The sequence below is a fragment of the Rhinoraja longicauda genome, chromosome 13 (genome assembly GCF_053455715.1).
Source record: "Rhinoraja longicauda isolate Sanriku21f chromosome 13, sRhiLon1.1, whole genome shotgun sequence".
Lineage (NCBI taxonomy): Eukaryota > Metazoa > Chordata > Chondrichthyes > Rajiformes > Arhynchobatidae > Rhinoraja > Rhinoraja longicauda.
In genome coordinates this window covers 31235696-31258172 of record NC_135965.1, presented here as the reverse complement: position 1 = coordinate 31258172, position 22477 = coordinate 31235696, and the positions used below count along the sequence as shown (strand labels likewise).

General features: G+C 42.2%; 1 protein-coding gene across 1 annotated transcript; it reads right to left on the bottom strand.

Annotated features, from left to right (window-relative positions):
- Positions 1–593: 593 nt before the first annotated feature.
- On the bottom strand, positions 594–21665 carry LOC144599212 (beta-arrestin-1-like). Its single transcript, XM_078409970.1, has 12 exons — positions 21487–21665; positions 18389–18534; positions 17194–17254; positions 15104–15148; positions 14314–14513; positions 11559–11618; positions 10777–10850; positions 8434–8569; positions 7679–7763; positions 4064–4136; positions 3317–3454; positions 594–675 (listed from the first exon to the last, which is right to left on the bottom strand). Exons 2-12 carry the CDS (start codon positions 18503–18505, stop codon positions 594–596), a joined length of 1071 nt encoding a protein of 356 aa, XP_078266096.1. The 5' UTR covers positions 18506–18534; positions 21487–21665.
- Positions 21666–22477: the final 812 nt, after the last annotated feature.

The window sequence follows — 22477 nt, the reverse complement described above, 5'->3', positions numbered from 1 at the left end:
CTTTGAAGCACCAAGGTGATGTTGCTGGAGGAGTGAGAACTGTGGAAGTTCACTCTGTCTTGCTCAGGGAGGCAAAGCAGCACAAGTTATTTTTGTCAACTTTGCTTTGTCCTCCTGGGTACATTGGAGACGAAAAAAATACCAACACCAATTCAGCTTGTGTTAGTGGCGTGGAATAGTTTCATGGTCAGGGCACCTCACATTCTCCGCATGTTTGATTTATGTGTCTTTGAAATAATGTGCTTGTTGGCCAAACCTTTAATACCAAAGCTTGATTTACGCGCTTGTGTTTTCGGAATACGATGCTCAAACTTACAGCTGACAGCATGGTATGTTTAGTTTATGCGTTTTTTAATAATGTGCCACGTTTCAAGCACTTAACCCCCGAGATGCACGATTTGCCTGTACATCTACTACCTCTTCACCCACTGTAAAAATATCTCAAATTCATTTCACATTTTAATCTCATTGTAATAAAATGAGACAATTGGGAATTATAGTCCAACTATTCATGAATTGTCTGGGGTTCCCAAAAACAGGGAAACCTTACGGAACTTAGATCAAGGGAGGAAATCACAACTGGTGTGTAACACTTACCCAGAAATAACCAGCTTCACCTCAACTTTATAGGAGACAAGAATTCCCAAAACCTTCCGATTCATTTCTTCCTTTAAGCTGGAAACAGAACATTGCTGTGTTAGCTGATTAGTGGAAGGGAAATATTAGAAGCAGACATTTATTTATGTGGGAAAAGACTATCATAAATGAAAATACAACAAACTGGAAAAACTGAAGTGATTGAAGGAGAGTGGGTTAAAGTTTCAGGTTGATAACCAGAATTAGAATGTAACCACAGCAACAGGGAAAGGACAAGGGGAAGGGAAAAGGCATCTGATATTACTGATTTTCCAACCCGTTGTCAGAACCTGTCAAGAATAGCCGAATGTTTGCAACAAGAGAGCAAAGTTTAAAGAAGATACGCCAGGCAAGTTGATTACACAAATAGTGATGAGTATCTGGAACGCGCTGCCAGAAGTGTTGGTGGAGGTGGATATGACAGAGGCTTTCAAATAGGCACATGGATATGCATGGAATGGAAGAATATTGGATCATGTACTGGCAAGTGAGATTAGTTTATCTTGGCATCATGGTTGGAACAGACATTGTCAGTCGCTGGGCTTGTTCTTGTGCTGTACTGTTCTACAGTATGTACTAAGAGTTGAGGTTATCAAAGAATGTGCCATGGCAGGTCAAAGCATCTACTTCCAGTGAAATAAGCATTGTGACAGTTGATGTATGGGCATGTCCCTGATCAAGGCCGTATCTGGTCTACATTTTGAGCTTTGAGTTATTGTAAGGCAATGCCATTATCCCATAAAACATGAGTAAAAAGCACAAATAAATCATCAATTTAAGTAAGTCATAGAGTCATAGAGTCATACAGTGTGGAAACAGAGTCGTTGACTCAATTTACCCACACTGACCAACATGTCTACACGAGTCCCACCTGCCAGCATTTGTCCCATTTCGCTCTAAACCTATCCTATCCATATAAGACCATTTTCACCCCGCTCAATTCCTCTCCCATTGGGCAGAAGATAAAATGCTTGAAAGCACATACAATCAGATTCAGGAACAGCTTCTTCCCCACTGTTAACAGGTTACTGAATGGTCTTCCCATAAGCCAGGGTGAAGTCCCAATCTTCCAGCCCATCTCATTGCTGACCCTGCACTTTCTCTGTAACTAAAACACTGTTATATTACTGTTACAATATATTCTAAACGTTGGTATTTTTCTCTTTGCACCACATGTTGTGCTTGTGTATGGTTTGATTGTATTCATGTATGGTATGATTTGACTGAATAGCACACAAATAAAGCTTTTCATGCATTTTGGTACACATGTCACAATAATTAAAAAAATATTACTATCAAACCAACAACAATAGAAATACCAAGCAAATCTTGGACTTCTACCAGAAATTTTTAAAGGCAGAATACCTGTATCAAGCATGGACATTTCATTACAGTAGTATTTTGGCTGTTACCAACTTGGAAAGACACACACTTCTAGGCACTTTTGATGTCCTTACTGAGTAAAACATCCATAGAGAAAGTGCTATGAAGACTGAGTGGACTGATTTCTGTGACAGCGAGTTTGTCTTTGAGGAAATATTGAGTAGACCAGGTCTGTATTCTTTGGAATTTAGAATTGAGAGGGAATCTCACTGAAGCTCACAAAATTCTTACTAGGCTCATCAAGGTGAATGCCAGGAGGGTGTTTGCCTTGGTGGAAGAGTCAGGAATCATGGCCTACAGAGGCAGACCATTTAGGATTGAGATGAAGAGAAATTTATTCACTCAGAGAATAGCAAATTGTTGGAATTCTCTGCCCTGGAAGGTCGTTGAACATTAAGCCTTAAGTTCATTCAAAGGTGAGATCCATAGATTTCTGGATATTAATGGATATGGGGATGGCATTAAAGTAGTTGATCAGCAATGATCTTAATGATCGTCAGAGAAGGTTTGTGGGGCCAGATGGCTTGTTTCGGCTCCTATTTTTTATGGGGTTGTATTTCTATGATAAAATAAAACAATTGTAACGATAAACAGATATATGTTCCTTAATCCAAACACAAAAAAACCATGGGCAGCACGGTGGTGCAGTGGTAGAGTTGCTGCCTTACAGCGCTTACAACAACAGAGACCTGGGTTCAATCCTGACTATAGGTGCTGTCTGTACGGAGTCTTTATGTTCTCCCCGTGAATGCGTGGGTTTTCTCCGAGATCTTCGATTCCCTCCCACGCTCCAAAGACGTACAGGTTTGTAGGCTAATTGGCTCGTATAAATGTAAATTGTCTCCAGTGCATGTAGGATAGTGATAATGTGCAGGGAATGCTGGTTATCATATCATATCATATATATACAGCGCGGAAACAGGCCCTTTCGGCCCACCAAGTCCGTGCCGCCCAGTGATCCCCACACATCAACACTATCCTACACACACTAGGGACAATTTTTTACATTTACCCTGTATGTCTTTGGAGTGTGGGAGGAAACCGAAGATCTCGGAGAAAACCCACGCAGGTCACGGGGAGAACGTACAAACTCCTTACAGTACAGCACCCGTAGTCAGGATCGAACCTGAGTCTCCGGCGCTGCACTCGCTGTAAAGAGCCTGTTTCCGTATTGTATATCTAAACGCAATTAAAACTATACACAAGACAAGTTTATTTATAAATAAATTAATCTTTGGAAGTATTAAGCCATTGTCCATGAAGTAGCCAGTCCTCTTGTAACGTCTACACATCTTACATGGTAGTAGAAGCTAAATTGGTGTCCTTATCTCTGATTTTTCCATCCAGCGCCAAGCCATGCTTCTCACGGTTGTTGGCAACTATGGGATAGAGTGAGTAGACCTTCTTCAGAGTAGAACCTGGACGGATTCGTTCACTAAACAAGAATGCACATATCAATACAAGTAAAATGCAAAGAAGCGCAAACCAATATCCAAGGGTGCACATCCCAGCAGACTCCACCTGCAGCCTTGCAACCAACATGCACGGTGCCAAACCATCAGAATAGCAAACAAATAATAAACATTGCAAACGTATCCTGCAAGCTTTGCATGTACTCCAAGTAGCACTTAAACTGCAGAAGCTCCTGTTGCGATTTTTTTAACATCTAAAGCTCATTGCAATTTAAAGTGCAAAAAATACAGTTCAGAAAGATACCTGAACCTAAATTTTCAACATAATTTTCACACATATGGCAATGAAATCTGAACAGAACCAACTAAAGTTTTGCAAAGGATTGGTTAATAAAATGTCAAGGAAATATACCCAGACCACAAGCCTACGACATGGATGGATATCAGACGACGCCACTCTCCAGCACGTGAATTTGGTTTTCTTTGGAAGTGAAGAGGTTCTGGGCCTTGAAAATTCGTTATCAGTTGTCAACATTAAAGAAAGGGGATGAAGCCACAACTTTGCATCGGACTGCCTGCTACGTCAGGAAGCTGTACTGAAAACTGAGCCGAGCAGAAAGACGATCACTTACATCACCACCTGCTCGGCCACTCGCTGGCTGTATGTGCCCTGTGAATACAGGAGCACGCTCGCAATCTGATCAGCTGTGGGCATAGACAATGCAGTTAGCCTTCATTGTGTTCAAAGGCAGACGTGGTTCACTTAATGGATAAACAACAACAGACTTAGATAGGACCTTTCACAGATTCACATCATTACAAGATGGTTGTGAATGATTGCAGCAGGATCTGGATCGATTGGCCAGGTGGGAGGAGGAATAGTTGATGGAATTTAATACAGAGAAGTGTGAGATGTTGCATTTTGGGATGTCTAACAAGGGCAGGACCTACACAGTAAATGGTAGGCCTCTGGGGAGTGTTGTAGAGCAGAGGGATCTAGGAGTGCAAGTGCATTGTTCCTTGAAGGTCGAGACGCAGGTAGATAAGGTGATCAAAAAGACTTTTAGCACATTGGCCTTCATGAGTCAGAGTATTGAGTATAGAAGTTGGGAGGTCATGTTGCAGTTGTATAAAACGTTGGTGAGACTGCATTTAGAATATTGTGTTCAGTTCTGGGCTCCATGTTATAGGAAAGATATTGTCAAGCTTGAAAGGGTTCAGAGAAGATTTATGAGGGTGTTGCCAGGACTAGAGGGTGTGAGCTATAGGGAGAGGTTGAGTAGGCTGGGTCTCTATTCCTTGGAGCGCAGGAGGATGAGGAGTGGTCTTCTAGAGGTGTACAAAATCATGAGAGGAATAGATTGGGTAGATGCACAGTCTCTTCCCCAGAGTAGGGGAATTGAGGACCAGAGGATGGACATAGGTTCAAGGTGAAGGGAAAAAGATTTAATAGGAATCCGAGGGGTAACGTTTTCACATAAAGGGTGGTGGGTGTATGGAACAAGCTGACAGATGAGGTAGTTGAGGCTAGGACAATCCCAACGTTTAAGAAACAGTTAGACAGGTACATGGATAGGACAGGTTTAAAGGGATATGGACCAAGTGCAGGCAGGTGGGACTAGTGTAGGTGGGACATGTTGGCCGGTGTGGGCAAGTTGAGCTGAAGGACCTGTTTCCACACTATGACTCTCTGACTCAATGACTCGACAAAGTTGTCTAAAGCTACTGAAGTCATAAGTGTAGTTAGTGACTGCTGGATATGGAAAGCATTGGTCTTCATTCATTTTTGTAATTAATTTGTAATATTTTCACAAAGAGGTCCACACATTCTTAACATCACATATCACTGGATAGGCAGAGTAAAACATTAATGGATGTTCTCAAAGCCATCTTGAAGAAATGCAACATCCTCACGGATGCCTGGGAATCTCGGACCTATGGCCACTTAACATGGGAAGCAGCTTTGGGATGATATTTAGAAGCCGGGGTCCGTGCATCAGGAGTGCACAGAAGCCTCGTAGTGGGATGAGTTCAGCACCTCACACACTACCCATCTGTCCCACCACATAGGCTCTCATCTGCCCCCATGTGGAAGAGCCCACAGTTGTTCCATTGGCCACCTCAAAACACACAAAACAAGAGCATGAACAAGAAAAGTCATCCTTGATCCCACAGGACTGCCAAAGAAGAAAATGCCTTTTTAATACATTTTTAATTCACCAATATAGCTGTAGGCTTGAACTTCCAAACATAACAATTGTGTGCAGACATTGCTTAGTTCTCAAAGATCCACACAAAGCGCTGGAGTAACAGGAAAACTTTCATAGACACAGAAATGTGGAAAATAGGTGCCGGAGTAGAGCATTCGGCCCATCGAGCCAGCACCGCCATTCAATATTATCATGGATGACCATCCAAAATTAGTACCCCGTTCTTGCTTTCCCCCCATATCCCTTGATTCCATTAGACACTACTGTCTATCCAGTAGTGATGTTAAGAATGTGTGGACTTCTTTGTGAAAATATTACAAATTAATTACAAAAATGAATGAAGACCAATGCTTTCCATATCTAACTCTCTCTTGAAAACGACCAGTGAATTGGCCTCCACTGCCTTCTGTGGGAGAGAATCCTACTATTTCACAACTCTCTAATTGATTTTTTTTTAAACTCTCAGTCCTAAATGGCCTATTCCTTATTCTTAAACTGTGACCCCTGATTCTGGACTCCCCCAACATCGGGAACATTTTTTCCTGCATTAAGCCTGTCCAATCCCTTAAGAGTTTTATATGTTTCTCTAAGATCCTCTCTCATCCTTCTAAATTCCAGTGAATAAAACCCCAGTCGATCCATTCTTTCATCATATGTCAGTCCCATCCATCCCAGCAATTAACCTGGTGAACCTACGCTGTACTGACTCAATAGCAATAATGTCCTTCCTCAAATTAGGAGACCAACACTGCAACACAATATTCCAAGTGCGGTCTCACCAGGGCCCTGTACAACTGCAGTAGGACCTCCTTGCTCCTATACTCAAATCCTCTCACTATGAAAGCCAACATGCCATTTGCTTTCTTCACTGCCTGCTGTATCTGCATGTTTACTTTCAGTGACTGATGTACAAGGACACCCAGGTCTCGTTGCACCTCCCCTTTTCCTAATCTGACACCATTCAGATAATAATCTGCCTTGTTGTTCTTGCCACCAAAGTGGATAACCTCACATTTATCCACATTATGCTGCATCTGCCATGCATCTGCCCACTCACCCAACCTATCCAAGTCACCCTGCAGCCTCATAGCAACCTCCTCGCAGCTCACACTGCCACCCAGCTTTGTGTCATCCATAAACCTGGAGATGTTACATTTAATTCCTTCATCTAAATCGTTAATATGTATTGTAAATGAGGCGGTCATACCGAACGAGGACCGGACGGGTTTGTAGGCCACCCGTTAGATATGGCGATTTTGTGTACCGTTGATTTTGTGTAACTTTGCTAGTATATTCTTTACATTTGTTGTTCAGTGTTTAAGCTACTGTTGTTTCTTTATTTCTACAAGAAGAGATGTAGATGTGCTATTGCATGCTAGCCAATTGTAGTGTTTGTTAGTAGTGATGTAGATGGGCTATTGCATGCTAGCCAATCGTAGTGTTTGTTAGTAGTAGTCCCGCCCATTATGTGCTGTATATATTAAGAACTTGCCTGCGTCAGTCAGTAGGTGCAGCAGCTCGGAGCTGGAATGTACTGCACCTCCTGTGGTGTAAGTGTTGCAATAAAAGCCATGTGTTGTATTACAGCGTTGGTATAATCACTTCATTACAGTAAATAACTAGGGTCACAGCACTGAATCTTGCGGCACCCCACTAATCACTGCCTGCCATTCTGAAATTTTCAGTTTGAAGAAGGGGACCAACCAGAAACGTCACCCAGCATTTTTCTCCAGAGATGCTGCCTGACCCACTGAGAAACTCCAGCGTCTTGTGTCTATCTTTGGTACTAACCAGTAGCCGCAGTTCTTTGTTTTTACATTTTGCCTAGGTCTCCTCCCACATAGGAATGAATGCCCTGTGGGACTCAGGACCACAGATTTGGATGGGAGCAGGCCGAGGCCAGTGATCTCATTGTGATGCATCTTTATCTAGTCCCTTTTGGATCCAAATTCCAATACATTTTGCATTTTTTAAATTTACAAGCAGGGTTTGCTTTGACACAAATCTGGGTTCCAATCTCTGAATTTGTTTCCATACCTGTCACTTTGACCTTCTTCACTGTCTCGTTGGAATGGTTGATCACCTCAACACTCACTTCAACTGGTTCACCATGGTAATAAATCTATTAAAAAGTGCATTTCAAATCAGGACAATACTTTCAATCCTTATACCGATCCTACTCCAACCCATTTTATTTATTTATTTAGTCTGAAGAAGTGTCCCGACCCAAAACATCACCTATCCATTTTCTCCAGAGATGTTGCCTGAGCCGCTGAGTTACCCCAGCATTTTGTGCCCATTTTATTCGCCCCATATTACATAAAACCATCCCCTAAATTCTGCCACTCACGTACACTCAAGGAAACAATGCACCGACTCCAGGTCAAACAATGCGGTATTTTGGGGATGTGGGAGAATACAGGAGCATCTGCAGGAAACCCAGGATCTCCAGGTTTGAACCTTGTGATGCTAATCTAATTGGAAGTAAATGCTATTCTCTTCCCGAATTGAATGCTAGGATTTTAGAACGGTATTTCAGTTCTTGATCTTTCAAAATCAAAAGGGCGACTCTGTTTCAACTCAGGGGGGTGCATTTAATCCAAATAGCTATTCTTTCTTTCCTGTAGTGGGCAGAACACTGGGAGGCTCCCTGCTATTATAGCAAATGCTTTACCTCCACCTGAGCAGGAAGAAAGAACCTGCCAAAAAGTTGACAGTGCCCATTTGGCGATTCTGATCTCAGCCTCCTCTCTCACATTGCCAGGATGAGTTATGACTGACCAAACACTTACCTCCTTGTTGAGTGATACTTCCAGGTGAAGAGATTTGTCTGATATGAGGAACTGTCTGCTTGTTTTAGCCACTGGCTGGAAAATCGGTTTATCAGGAGCGTACTGCACCTTACGGATAACCATGGACACCGAGCTCCTGGGAGAAGAAAGAATTCAGCAAATGAACCATCCAGGACAACCAATTGCAAGTGGAGGAATCCTAATGTTTGTAGTTCAATGTTTTTGAAACTAGACCACCATTATTTGCATTATATTTCAAAAAAAGCATTGAGTGTACATCAATCCACTATGTGTGTCTGTATGTATATTGTATATTTTGCATAAAAAGTTCAACTTTGTGCATCTTGTATCATTTTCATTTCTATCACCAAATAGAGTAGAACATTTACTTGTATTCGAACAAATCCTGATGCTTGCATTATCTTTAATCTGGATGGTCTTCCTATGGTCTGAGGAAATCTTTGACACTCTCTACAACTTCTAAGAAAACTTAGGAACTTTATAATCTGCTCCTCATAAACTCTGTCATTAATTATTGCACAACAACACTCAAGCACCTCAACACCATCCAGGATAAAGCAGCAATTTTGACTGGTACCCAAATTACCACCTTAAATATTCCCTTCCTCCTTCGCTGATGCACAGTGGGTGAGATGCAAACTGTCTACAAACTGCACAGCAGTTCCTTGCCTAAGGCATCCTAACAGCATCTCCCAAACCCAGATACTGTATTACCAAAAAGAAAAGGGATAGCAAGTGTTTGGGGAACATATTACCTGTCAATTCCTTTCTAAGTTGTACATTGTCCCAAATTGTATTAAACCTTTATTCCTTCATTGTCTCCTAAGTCACAGTACTGGAACATTGTTGTCAACAACACTGAATATACTTTCCCTGCCAAGTAACACCAAAAAATGTTTCTTAACATCCAAATTTCCAATTTCAATTTCACTCTACCTTAATCGGTACACGTGACAATAGACTGACCTTGAAACCTTGAAATTTGGGGCGGCGCGGTGGCACAGCGGTAGTTGCTGTCTTACAGCGCCAGAGACCTGGGTTCGATCCTGACTACGGGTGCTGTCTGTACAGAGTTTGTACATTCTCCCCTTGACCTGCATGGGTTTTGTCTGCGTGCTCCGGTTTCTTCCCACACTCCAAAGACGTACAGGTTAGTAGGTTAATTGGCTTGGTATAATTGTAAATTGTCCCTAGTGTGTGTAGGAAAGTGTCAGTGTACGGGGATTGCTGGACTGCACAGACTCAGTGGGCCGAAGGGCCTACTTCCGCACTGTATCTCTACACTAAACTAAACTAAACTAAAATTCTTACTTTTCAAGATGTTTTTATGCACAAATATGTGTTTTCCAATTTGCCCATAGGAAGATCCCACAAATAATCCATGAACTGACCAACCAGATAATAACCAGATTATCTAATAATGATGAGCTGATAATGCTGGTTTACACCAATGCAAGGCAAGAAATGCTGGAGTAATTTAGCGGGGTCAGGCAGCATCTCTGGAGAACTTGGACTGGTGACGTTTTGGGTTGGGACCCTTTCTCAGACTGATTGCAGGGGAGGGGAGGGAGGGGCGGGAAAGACAGCGGGATTATCTAGTTTGGTTGTGGAAGACGCGGCCTACAGAGTACCATCACTGAGGGCGATACAGCAGTCCAGAAGGTGATTTGCCATCACTTTCTCAAAGGGGGATGGACAATAAATGTTGACCTTGTTCAGTGACTGACACATCCCTAGATAAATAAAAACAAATCTAATCGTGAAAAATACATCCTTTCAGGCCAACAGAGATTCACTCTTTAATTCTGATCTGACTTTGGTCAACTATTTCACAATGTGCCTATGAAATCAAGCCAAGAGACATGAGTCCTACACACTCTGCCCAAGTACCTACATTAACCGACTTAGACCACACAATTGCTTTGCCCACAAAAAAAAATCTGTGCATCAACAATTTTTAACTGTCTCATTCATAAAACCATGCTGATAAATTTAATATGCTAAAAGTAAATAATAATCTTACATCAATGTGTATTGAAAGCCAAAATATTTTTGCCAATTGCATATGATTGAATTGCTTGGATCAAGAGAGTGCCTGCATAAGCAAATCCATTTTTAAAAGGACAAGAGATTAGCTGTGTCTGCATTAACAGAATTAATGCTCGACACTGATCCACTGCCTGCACTGTGAACCAGCCTGGCTTGCTAATAAAACACTGAGAACTGTCACTTCCTGTTTTTTTGTACGTGCTGTGTTTATTGTTCCGCAGAGAAAGAAAGCAATGTCGATCATTTTCCGTGTTTGGATGAATCTAAATGTACCTTTTGGGGATTTTTGCGTCAAATCTGGAAGATTTTGCACAGAACGCACTGATTTGGAAGTCCACGCCACAACACTGCGGAGAAAGCAGATAATCTTTTCAGCGAAAAGCTCCCGTGAAAAACACCCACTGGAATTATTCATGACCAAGCCCTGAAACGACAGACTGCTGGTCATCCCTCAAAGTCCGAGGGATGACCAGAAGTCTGTCGCGAATGCCCTGACAAAAAGCCTTCCTGTCAAGCAGCTTAGTAGAACTCCGGATCTGATTCTGCCCCGTAGTTCAACCACTGTGGGGACACATGTTAGCATTGAAGCAGATATAAGTCTAGGTCCTCCTGCGATGACAGGTTATATTGCTGCCAAAAGGTCATCATGATCCACAGCGTTTTCCAGCTGAAATCTTATGGACAGATGGTACATTGTATTCTGTTTGAATACAATATACAATGTGCTGCCCTTGGCCAGCATCCAGCTCCTTAATAGCCTCCATTCCTGCATTATATGTATACAAGGCTTTCCAGCAGTATTCAGCTTTACCATTATAACTAATGGAATTATTCATTAAAAAGATGAAAACAAGTGCCTAAAATAGACAATAGACAATAGACAATAGGTGCAGGAGGAGGCCATTCGGCCCTTCGAGCCAGCACCACCATTCAATGTGATCATGGCTGATCATTCTCAATCAGTACCCCGTTCCTGCCTTCTCCCCATACCCCCTGCAACAATGTCTGCAGCAATTGAAGACCTGATCCCAATAAAAACACGTAAAGTATCTCACCTTGTCGACTTCATTTGGACCCAGTTGCAAGGTTATAGAGCAGGGTAGATAGTCTGGGAACTGTCAAGGGAGAAAAGAGAAGTGTTAATATGCTGAGATGACTTCATTTCCATGGTTTTCAACACACAGGCATCAATGCTGGGTCCTTTGATGTTTATATATACTAATGCTTTGCAAGAGAATGTAGGTGGCATGATTAGCAAGTTTGCAGCTGATACCAAAATTCCTAGGTAGACACAAAATGCTGGAGTAACTCAGCGGGTCAAGCAGCATCTCTGGAGAGAAGGAATGGGTGAAGTTTCGGGTCGAGACCCTTTTTCAGACTGAAGAAGGGTCTCGACCCAAAACGTCACCCATTCCTTCTCTCCAGAGATGCTGCCTGACCCGCTAAGTTACTCCAGCATTTTGTGTCTACCTTCGATTTAAACCAGCATCTGCAGTTTTTTTTCCTGCGTACCAAAATTCTTGGTGTAGTGGAGAGTGAAGAAAATTGTCTAAGGTTGCAACAGGATCTAGAAGAATTGGGATGGAGGCCAAGGGAGTGGCAAGTGCAATTTAACTCAGACAAATGCAAAGTGATGCAATTTGGGAAGGACTGGACAAAAATAGTGAATAGCAGGGCCTGGAAAAGTATTATTGCACAACACGACATTGGGATATAAGTACATAGTTCCGTGAAAGTAGTAACTCAGGTAGAGAGAGAGGTGAAGAAGGCTTATAGTACACTTGCCATCATTGGCCGAGGTATTGAGTATAGGAGCTGGGATTTCATGTTATAGTTGTGCAAGTTGGTTAGGCCACATTGGAAGGATTGTGTATAATTATGGTCACCATGCTGTAGTAAGATTCTCATTAAGCAAGAGAGAATGCAGAAAATAATTTTCAGAAAGGTTCCCTGAACTGGCAGGCTTGCGTTAAAGGAGAGGTTAAATAGGCTGGGACTGTGTTTACTGGAGTGAAGAAGGCTGTGGAGTGACCTTATTAAAGTTTATAAAATGATGGACTCATAATAGGGTAGATGGTCTTTTTCCCCATGATTGAAGAGTTTGTAAGTCTTCAAGTAGAAGGCATAGGTTTAAAGTGAGAGGGGAAGGATTTAAAGGGGATCTGAGGGGCAGATTTTTCACACACAGGATAGACAGTGCATATGTGGAATGAGCTGCCAACGGAGGTGATAAAGGTCAGTGCAATTACAACATATCATATCATATATATACAGCCGGAAACAGGCCTTTTCGGCCCTCCAAGTCCGTGCCGCCCAGCGATCCCCGTACATTGACACTATCCTACACCCACTAGGGACAATTTTTACATTTACCCAGCCAATTAACCTACATACCAACATTTAAAAGACATTTGGACAGATTCGTAGATGGGAAAGAGGATTATGGGCCAAATGCACACAAATGGGTCTATCTTAGATAAGCATTTTGGTCGGTATGGATGAGTTGGGCTGAAGAGTGTGCTTCCATTTATATATATTTATGACTCTATTAATATTTCTATATGAGGCTTATTTTTATCTCTGGTATCATATACTGTTCTACAATAGTTAAGCAGGCCAGTGAACTGTCTTACACTTCAGACTATTTCATTATACCATTAATCTCAGTGGCAAAAGGAGCCACCATAATCAGCACTGCAGCTCCTACAACCTGTCAGTAAATGGCCGGAGCACGTACAGATGTCAAATGAAGCAGCCTGACTATTGTTCTTCCTGGTCAAGTGCTCTTTCTGTTGCTGTGACTCTGCTTCATGTTTGTAACACATATCATTCACAGGTTATAGATATCACCAGATAGGCCAACATCTATTGCACATTCCTAACTACTCATTGAACTGAGTCCTTCTGGGCCTTTTCTGGGCCAAAGAGATCATAAGTGAATTAGGTCATTCGGCCCATCAAGTCCACTCCACCATTCAATCATGGCTGATCTATCTCTCCCTCCTAACCCCATTCACCTGCCTTCTCCCCATAACCTCTGACACCCGTAAGATTTAGCATTGTGTAGCCCAGAGTCACATATAGGCTAGATTGGGTGAGGATGGCAGATTCCATTCCCTGAAGACAATTGGACCGGTTAAAATAGGAATCCAGTGACTTTGTGGTTATTATTACTGACAATATTTTTTTTCTTATTTCCAAACTCATTTAATTACATGATTTTAAAATGTTCCACTATTGTGGTTGGATTTAAACCCATATCTCCAGATCTGCACTCAAATAAATTTATCACTGTGCCCTGCCAAACTAGTTAGTTGCTTTTCAAGATGTGATAAGGGCTTGTTAAATCCTCTACTTTGCTACCCACAGATAAATTGCCTTTGATATCATAATAACTCTAATTTCTCACAGTGTCCAATTGATTTCCACTTAAATGAGCACCAGAAAGTGTCTCTTGAGAAGTCATCATGAACTATAGGAGCTTTGTAGTAAGGTATTCACTGGCAGGAATGAGATATTTTGCCTGTATTGTTTTACCGGAATGAATCACATTTTTGTAACCCTTCACTTTCAAGCCAGCTTAGCAATATCACAGGCAGACAAGAGTGATTAGGCTCTAACAACACTTTTATTTTAAATGGAAATGACCATGGGTTTGAATTGCCTTCAGCCAACTAAAGATTGGTGCAATGCTGAAAAGCAACTGTGCCTGGTTGAAATAAGGTATGAAAATGGTCGAATGATTCATTAGCTCATCCTGGTGACAAGTAAATTAATTACTCCATAACATCAAGGGAGAGAGAGAGATACCTGAAAGCAGAAAGGATAAGCTCTGTCTCCAAATTTTCTTGCTAAACATTCTTGCAACTTGGTCAGTGGTTTAGGCTTTTCGTCTGAACGAGGTGGATAGACTTGGATTGTGTACATATACAGATCCCTTCTGAACTTCAACCCACAAACATCAATGTCCTCCCGTCCGTAGCGGAATGATGAGAGCAGTCTGCAAAAAACTGAAATGAAGATCAGAAATAATAGTTGAGAGGTTCTATTCTGGAACTTCCGCTCGAGCAACCTGCTGGGCTTTGCACATGACCAGATCTGAATTCAAAACAAACAAGGGCTTCTTTGTCTGGTGGGCTTGGTGACTCAACATATCAAGTCAATACACCAATGGTCTCCTGCACACTGAGTTGATGACTTCAGCTCTTGTTTTCTTCATCAGGATGTTGGTGATTTTAGGGGTAGGGCTAAAGGTGTGAGGCTGTGTGAATGTGGAGATAGGTGGTGGGGCTGAAAGAGACTGAATGTGCCAGCTGAGTGTGTGTGGTGCTGAGTGTGGAAAATTGTGCACCTGTGGCTAGATTTGCAACGATGCATTGTAATACTGTAAGTGAGCCACTGTATGTACTGTATGTCAAACTGCATGCATGTGAGCTAGACCATGTGTGGGGCTGTGTTTGTGAGGCTGGGAATGTCTGTACAAAATAAAGCACATTCATCTCACCTCTGGGTAGAACAAACCTCTTAAGGCAACTGGACCAGAAAGTAAGTAGACAATTTGCTTGTGCGCAATGTTTAATAACCATGCTGGATTTCTCACCTTTTCTATCCTTTATATAGCCTGTGTCCAATACAAGTACACCATCTGAAAAGTAATCAGATAAAATCAGTCATTGAAATCAGCTTTGGCCGCCTTCCATGATATGTCCATTACTGTGCTTCTAATTAAACAGTTCATGGCTGCTGTGGTGTCATTCACCCCCTGTACCAGCCCAGAAACCTCTATGGTCCATTGCAGGAACACTGTGTAGTTTATCCAGCAGCAACACCAACCCCAAATTTCTCATCAACTAACCCCAGGGAAATTATGGTGTTCACCCAACATTATTAGAGGCCCTGGATTTCCCATCATCTAGCTTCAGGGCACCGTGCGATTCATCTAGCTACCCGTATTAGCTCTGGGTATGTTGGGCTGCAATCAGTGCCAATCCTGCCATCCACCAGTCCTGAGGTGTTGCGTGGACATGCCAACCTCCTTAATATCTTAGGTTCCACTGAGATACACTGCCTTCAGTGAAGGGTGCTCTGTTTATAATTCCACCTCTAATTATTTACTTATTCAGCACAAAAGATCTTGCAGCAGGGAATTAAAAAACTGTTCGGAGGTGAGTAGAGAGTGTGAGAAGATGCTTAATAGGGTTCAGGGAGATGATTGGAGACTCAAGGGCAATAGCTAGGTATGGGCATTGTAATTAGTAATAATAAATTAAAGAAAGAGCCTATCAATAAAGAATGGTGCCTCAAACTCCAAGGCAGTGAGTGGTATGAACCTGTTAAGATTGGTTCCTATAAGTAATGCAAAAAATAAGCTTTGTATCTTGTTGATTTCCACCAGTCTTCAAGACTCCTAATGTCTGAAGGCCTTCATAGAAACATAAAAAATAGGTGCCGGAGTAGCCAGCACCGCCATTCAATATGATCATGGCTGATCATCCAAAATCAGTAATCCGTTCCGACTTTTTCCCCATATCCCTTGATTCCCTTAGTCCAAAGAGCTAAATCTAACTCTCCCTTGAAAACATCCAATGAATTAGCCTCCACTGCCTTCTGTGGCAAAGAATTCCACAGATTCACAACTCTCCGGGTGAATTTCCAGATTCACAACTCTCTGGGTGTTTTAGAGTATCACTAACGGGATGATAGAATGACACCATTTGGCATCAGTGCTTGTGCTAAACAGGTGGGCAGTAGGCAGTAGATTAAACAGGTTCAATCTGTGTAGAGATTGCCTGTTCTCTCTGTGACTGCATGTCCTTCCTCTGTGTGCTCTGGCTTCCTCCCACATCCCAAAGACCTGCTGGTGGTTGGGATAATTACTACTGCAACTGAGCCCCCCGTTACAGGTGGGTGTCAGAGGAATTGACAGAGGGGAGTTGACGGGCATAGAACAGAGAAAAGGTTACAGGGAAATACGTGAGGCAAAATGATTGCTCTGAGAACCAGCATAGACGCAACAGGTCGAAAGGCTTCCTTTTATGTCATGAAGAAATATGAGAAATGCAGGAACCTTGCACATTCTTGCAGAGATGTAGCATTCTCAGAAAGACTCAGTCTGAGGATTCAGAGGTGTGTTACCAGCATATAAAATCCCTAATCCTGTTCAGTGATCACAATCAAATTACCTCCACTTGTGCTGAATGAAGAAAATTTCAGGCCATAGCGATGGATCTAAAGGGTTTGAAATACACAGTAACAGATTCTCCATCCAGCCTCCAGAAGGGCAGTTCATGATTTCCGGAGCTGTCTGTTTCTCGGTACTTTATGGGAATTCAATATTCCAATTCCCATGAATCAGTCTTAAGAAGGGTCCCAACCCGGAACATCACCTTATCTATGTTTTCCATGGATTCTGCCTGACCCATTGAGTTACTCCAGCGCTTTGTGTCCTATCCCAAAATAGGAGCTTGTTTTTTTCATTAAAGACCTTTGGAAGTGTGCTTGCTAATACCAAGTATTGATCAAATGTAAAGCAATTTATCAAATGTAAAGCAATTTTATGTGAGACTGCAATTTGTTAGCATGATTACTACAGGTTCATGCTTGTTAAACAGCTGGAAACATTATCCCTCTTGCAGTAAATGAGCCAGAGAGTAGAATCCTGCTCTGTTGTCCCTCACAGAGCATACATACCTACTGGATCTGTATGGGTGACATGATCCACAAAGTCTCTCTTGCCCAAGTAGACTGCAATCTGTAAAAACAGAAGCACGATACTGAGTGATGGAGATGGGCACTGCCAATTATACCTGCCATCCGTGACTACATGTAAAACATCAAAGGCTGGGGAAATACCGAGGTTGGTCAGTAACCCTGAGAACAAGACAAAGTTGACATTTCAGGCAAAGGGGTCTGCATCAGACCTGGAAAAGTGTGGAAACAGCTGTCAAGTTCTAGAGAGGGAGAGGGGTGAAACGAACAGAGGGAATTGCAGTGATAGTGTAGATCGAACTTGTACCACCATGCAGCCCGAAAAGAATTTCTGTGTCGTGCACACATGACAATAAGCACCATTGGACATTGAAAACACACATGGCCACAGGGAGAACGTAGCAAATTCCACGCAGACAGCACCCGAGTTCAGGATCAAACCCGGGTTTGTGGCGCTGTGAGGTAGCAGCTCCACCAGCTGGTATCTGAGTGTTTCTAGCATTTTCTGTTTTTATTATACTTATATGGTGCCTTGAATAACCAAAATGTTGTATTATAATGAAGCATGTTTCTTTTCTGTATTGTAATCTTCATTGTAATGTAGAGAATTTTGGCAGATGCTTTGATCAAAGCAAAACGACCAGGTAATCTGTTGGGTCAGAGTTGGCTAAGGTACACAGATTGCCTTAACCTAGCTCCCTGTAGTTGTCCATGAGTCTCAGGGGAGCAAATGAGGTTGTTTAATACTCTCCTATTAAATAATCAAGAGATTTTGAACTAAAGACTCACGACATGATTCTACCTCCATATTAGTGACAATTCATAAAACACCAATTAACCAACCAACCTGCATGTCCTTGGAATATTAGTGGAAACTAGAAAACGCGGGGAAAACTCATGTGATCACAGGGAGAAGAAGCAAACTTCTCACGGAGCGTGCCAGAGGTCAAGATTGGACCTGGGTGTCTGGAGCTGTGAGGGTGCAGGCCCAGCAGCTACGCCTCACGTTCACTGGCCTGACACTACTATTTATCCTTCATGGGTAGACCTACTCTCTTATTTCAGCCAACCCAAATCTTCCACACAACCAGGTCATTGATGCGACAATGTCTTATGACATCTGTGAGGAAGAGATAAAAACAAGTAAAACCCTCGGAAGATAAGGGATGTCTCGCACCGCCTTATCACGGGTAGTCTTCCTGAAGACAATGTTTTTGGGTTCAGGAGGTGGGGCCATCATTTTTGCAACAACCACACTGGGAGCAGGATTCTTCTGAGGCTCGGGATTGCTCATCCTTCCTGGTGTGATGTGATGTAAAGAGACTGAAAAGCAAATGTAGGAAAACATTGATAAGTGAAGTTCACAAACTTTGCTCAAAGTTTAGCAAAGCGGTACATCATTTTTCAAACAAGCTTTCCCACCACCACACATTATAATTGTTTTGGATCGTTCCAATATTCTACCAGGCATCTGGATGATCTTGTATTTGGTTACAAGGACACCTTGCCTTCCACAACTGTCTACCATGTCAACTTTGGCACCTATCAGGCCTGTCAGAATGAGTGGCCACTTGGATTTGCAATTTTCTTTGACTTGCCACAGTTTCAGGATGTCAGCCTAGAGTCATAGAGTAATAAAGCATAGAAACCCAACTTGTTCATGCCAACCAAGATGCCCCATCTGAGCTAGTCCCAATTTCCCATGTTTACCAAATATCCTAAATCTTGCCAATCTGTGAACCTGTCCGAGTGTCTTCTAAATACTGTTATGGTACCTGCTTCAACTACCTCCTCTGAAAGCTCATCCCATATACCCGCCACCCTCTGGGTGAAAAAGATGTCCCTCAGATTGGTATTAAATCTTGCCCAACTCACCTTAAACTTATATTCTCTGGTTCTTGATTTATTCCATCAGCAACATTTAAAAGACATTTCATTAGGTACCCAGACAGGAGATCTCTAGAGTGATATGGGCCAAACATGGGCAAATTGGACTTGTTTAGATGGGGCAGTTGCGGAGGGTAACCGGGACGAGGTTGGGCCCAGGTCTCTGGCACTATGGGGTGGCAGCTCTGCTGCAGATCACAGTTCACGGAGGCCAGTGGAGCTGTAGGCCTGCACGTCCTTGTGGTTTGGGAGGGAGGGGGCCTCGGCACCCAGGAGAATCCCATGCTGTCACAAAGTCTTTGTCTTTGCAATGTGGGCGAAAAGATAGAATCACTGTGGTTCCATTTCTAACCACTTGTATCCCTCTAGTTCTAACCACGGTGTTTTTCATTCATATCTCCCGCATTATGAACCCATTATAATCCTACTTAATGATCCTCCATTCCAGATTTCCTTAATCTGAACTCATAATGAATTCTAAAACTAAATTTATGCAAAAATCTTTTCTGCAGCATTGTGTTTAAATAACACGTCGATCAGGCAAAGGATCTGATAATATAATTCAGTTAAAATGTTATGAATACTAAAGTGAGCTGTCTCACACTGTTCCTGTGGCACATCCAAAGTAAATTTGATTTCAAATTTATCTGAAAGGCCCAGCTTTGCAGCTATTTTCACAATCTGGCAAACTGGCTTACACAACAGTGAATTAATCACACACACATCGTACGTGTACTGGCATGGTTGTTGGTGAGATCATTCTTTGTGCAATACTGATTTGACACTAGATCTGCTAAATAAGACATTGCATTCCAGTTGATACTACATGCAGGGCCATCTTAACGCATGGGCCTGATGGGCACTTGCCCGGGGCCCCACGAGCATAGGGGCCCCATGCTGATCTGTGTATGTTAAGTGACTTGCAATAAATAAATACTACTTTAAAAATGTAGGTTCAATAAGTGCTTTTTTCGCAACATTTTCGGTCCCTAAGTGCTTCTCACAGCGATCTGTAAGTGCTTTTCGCAACAATGTAGCACCCTAAGTCCATCGCTAAGTGCTTTTCGGTAAGTGCTTTTCGCCGGCACGACAGGGGGGGGGCTGGTAGGGAAAGGGGGGTGGGGGAGAGTAACGGTAGGGGCCCCAGTACACTGCTTTGCCCGGGGGCCCATAATGCTGTAAAAACGGCCCTGACTACATGTTAATGATTCATGAGCAAAAGCCCTTTAACTGCTGTGAGATGTGGACTAGGAAGATCTGAGTATTGTCATGAAAATTCTAAAGGGCAGGATAAAATATGAGGTGGGTATATATGAATGCTAGGGAACAGTAACGGATGATAGAGATTATTTTTACATAGGCAAAAGGTCAGCATTCCATGGCACAGTGTGCAAACTGGTAGAGCAGATAATGGGAGCAGAGGTAGAGGTGCAACTGACCCTAACTACACGTGTCAGGTCTTTAAACTTTTTTTGCCGCACTGCATCCAGATTCCTGCTGCTACAATCTTGATGTTCACCTCACAATTCCTTCTACTGCAACTTAATCCTCTATATGGAGGACATCCTGGACCGCTGCAGATAATGGATGTCTCTCCTCATTTACATCTCTTTTTTAGAGATACAGCTTTGCAGCCATTTACACGATCTGGCAAACTGGCTTGCACAACAGTGAATAAATGACTTTGACCCATCGAGTCCTCTCTGACCAGTGACCCCTGTACACTAGTTCCCTACACACTAAGGACAATTGACAGAAACAAATTAATCAACAAACCTACACATCTTTGGAATGTGGGAGAAAACCAGAGCACCTGTAGAAAACCCACACGGTCACATGGAGAATGTACAATTTCCGTACAGACAGCACCCAGAGTCAGGATTGAACTAGGATCTCTGGTGCTGTAAGTCTTGTTCACCAAAATCCAAAACCAAATTTAAAAACAGTGCCTGCTTCATCTATGACCCTTCATGATTTCCACCAGCAGGAGATGTGTACTTCTCTTAATGAGAACTATGGCATGTTTTCTGACAGCACTAGATAACATCAGTCAGTAAAATGAGTCCTTGTTGATACACCATAAGGCAATAAGTTACACCTTTTTGCTGGCTGAACAACAGCATTGTGATAACGAGATGGGGGTATAAATCTTCTCTGCAATGGGTTGGTGAAACACATGTCATAACTAAGCTTTCATTTTCTGACACAACCCAGCTTAGATCTTTCAACCTTCTATAATTTTTACACACAATTTTTTGAACTTGCTAATAATTAAGCAGTTAATACAAATATAGTTGGGGTTTTTTTGCAATCCTATGCACTATACCTTTTTACTAGTTTGTTAAAAAAAATAGTTTAAATAAAATTGGATAGGTTTTGATAGAGTACCTTAGGCAGTCGACCTCAGCTTGGGGTGGAAAACCAACAAATGTTTGGAAGAAGAATCCCTTGGCAATCTGTTTTCTTCTTTAGGTAAGTCAGAGGATGAGTCTTAGTCTTGTATTACACTGACTGCAATAGGGCAGCAATGGGGCAAATTTGTATTTGCCAGGAATCAGTATCTGGGCGGATTACTAGTTGTGATGAGGAGAAAATGTAATACAAGAAAATCCTGTCCAAGGTTACAACCCTACATTATAAAGCCTCTTTTAATAATCTGTTAATTGAACCACAGTCTGCAAAATTATTGCAGAGCCTTGATGATCTCTGAGCACTGTCTCCCAACTGGGAGTAAGGTTAGAGAGAGGCCATTCCAAGTTACTCCTGATCTTCATTTCTGATGTAATAATATCCAGATGGTGAGCTTTTGTGACTGACAAAGATCACTGTCTTTAAATGTTTTAAATTTAATTTTTTTAAAACATTTTAAAAATATTTAATTGAATTTACATTGGCTGAATCTTGGCTGAAAAATGCTTCACCAGGGCAATTATCCACACCAAGACGGCATTATTGATTAATATGAGAGGGTTTGTGGTGGGGAGAAGTCCTGTCAAGGGCCCCAAAACAGCGCCTCAACATTAAAATAGAAATTCCACAATAAACACCATAAATACTCCTGACACAATTCCAGTGGGTGAATATAAATAGGTTGGGTAGTGGATGTGCCCAGCCATCTGCCACCAGCTTGTTTTGTTCTGAATTTCAACCTTTCCCTATGCCAACTGGTATGGCACATTTTTGAGGACCGTTCACGAAACTGTCCCATCTTCACAACCCTTGATTTTTCAATCAGATCGGTCCATGTATCAGAAATTTGTTTGAATATCTGTGTGATCTTTTGCAATTTACTGTGACTGAGCATGTACACTTGTTATTGTGATCCCTTTGGTCAATTCTGGAGGACTATTAGTCAGTGCATAATGGACAACTTTGGTCA

Coding starts and splice junctions, on each gene's coding strand:
- LOC144599212 (XM_078409970.1), bottom strand. CDS start 18,505: ATGAGCAATCCCGAGCCTCAGAAGAATCCTGCTCCCAGTGTGGTTGTT. Junction 15,149..17,193: donor CACCCATACAGATCCAGTAG/GTATGTATGCTC, acceptor ATTACTTTTCAG/ATGGTGTACTTGTATTGGAC. Junction 11,619..14,313: donor CTTATCCTTTCTGCTTTCAG/GTATCTCTCTCT, acceptor CTCCCTTGACAG/TTCCCAGACTATCTACCCTG.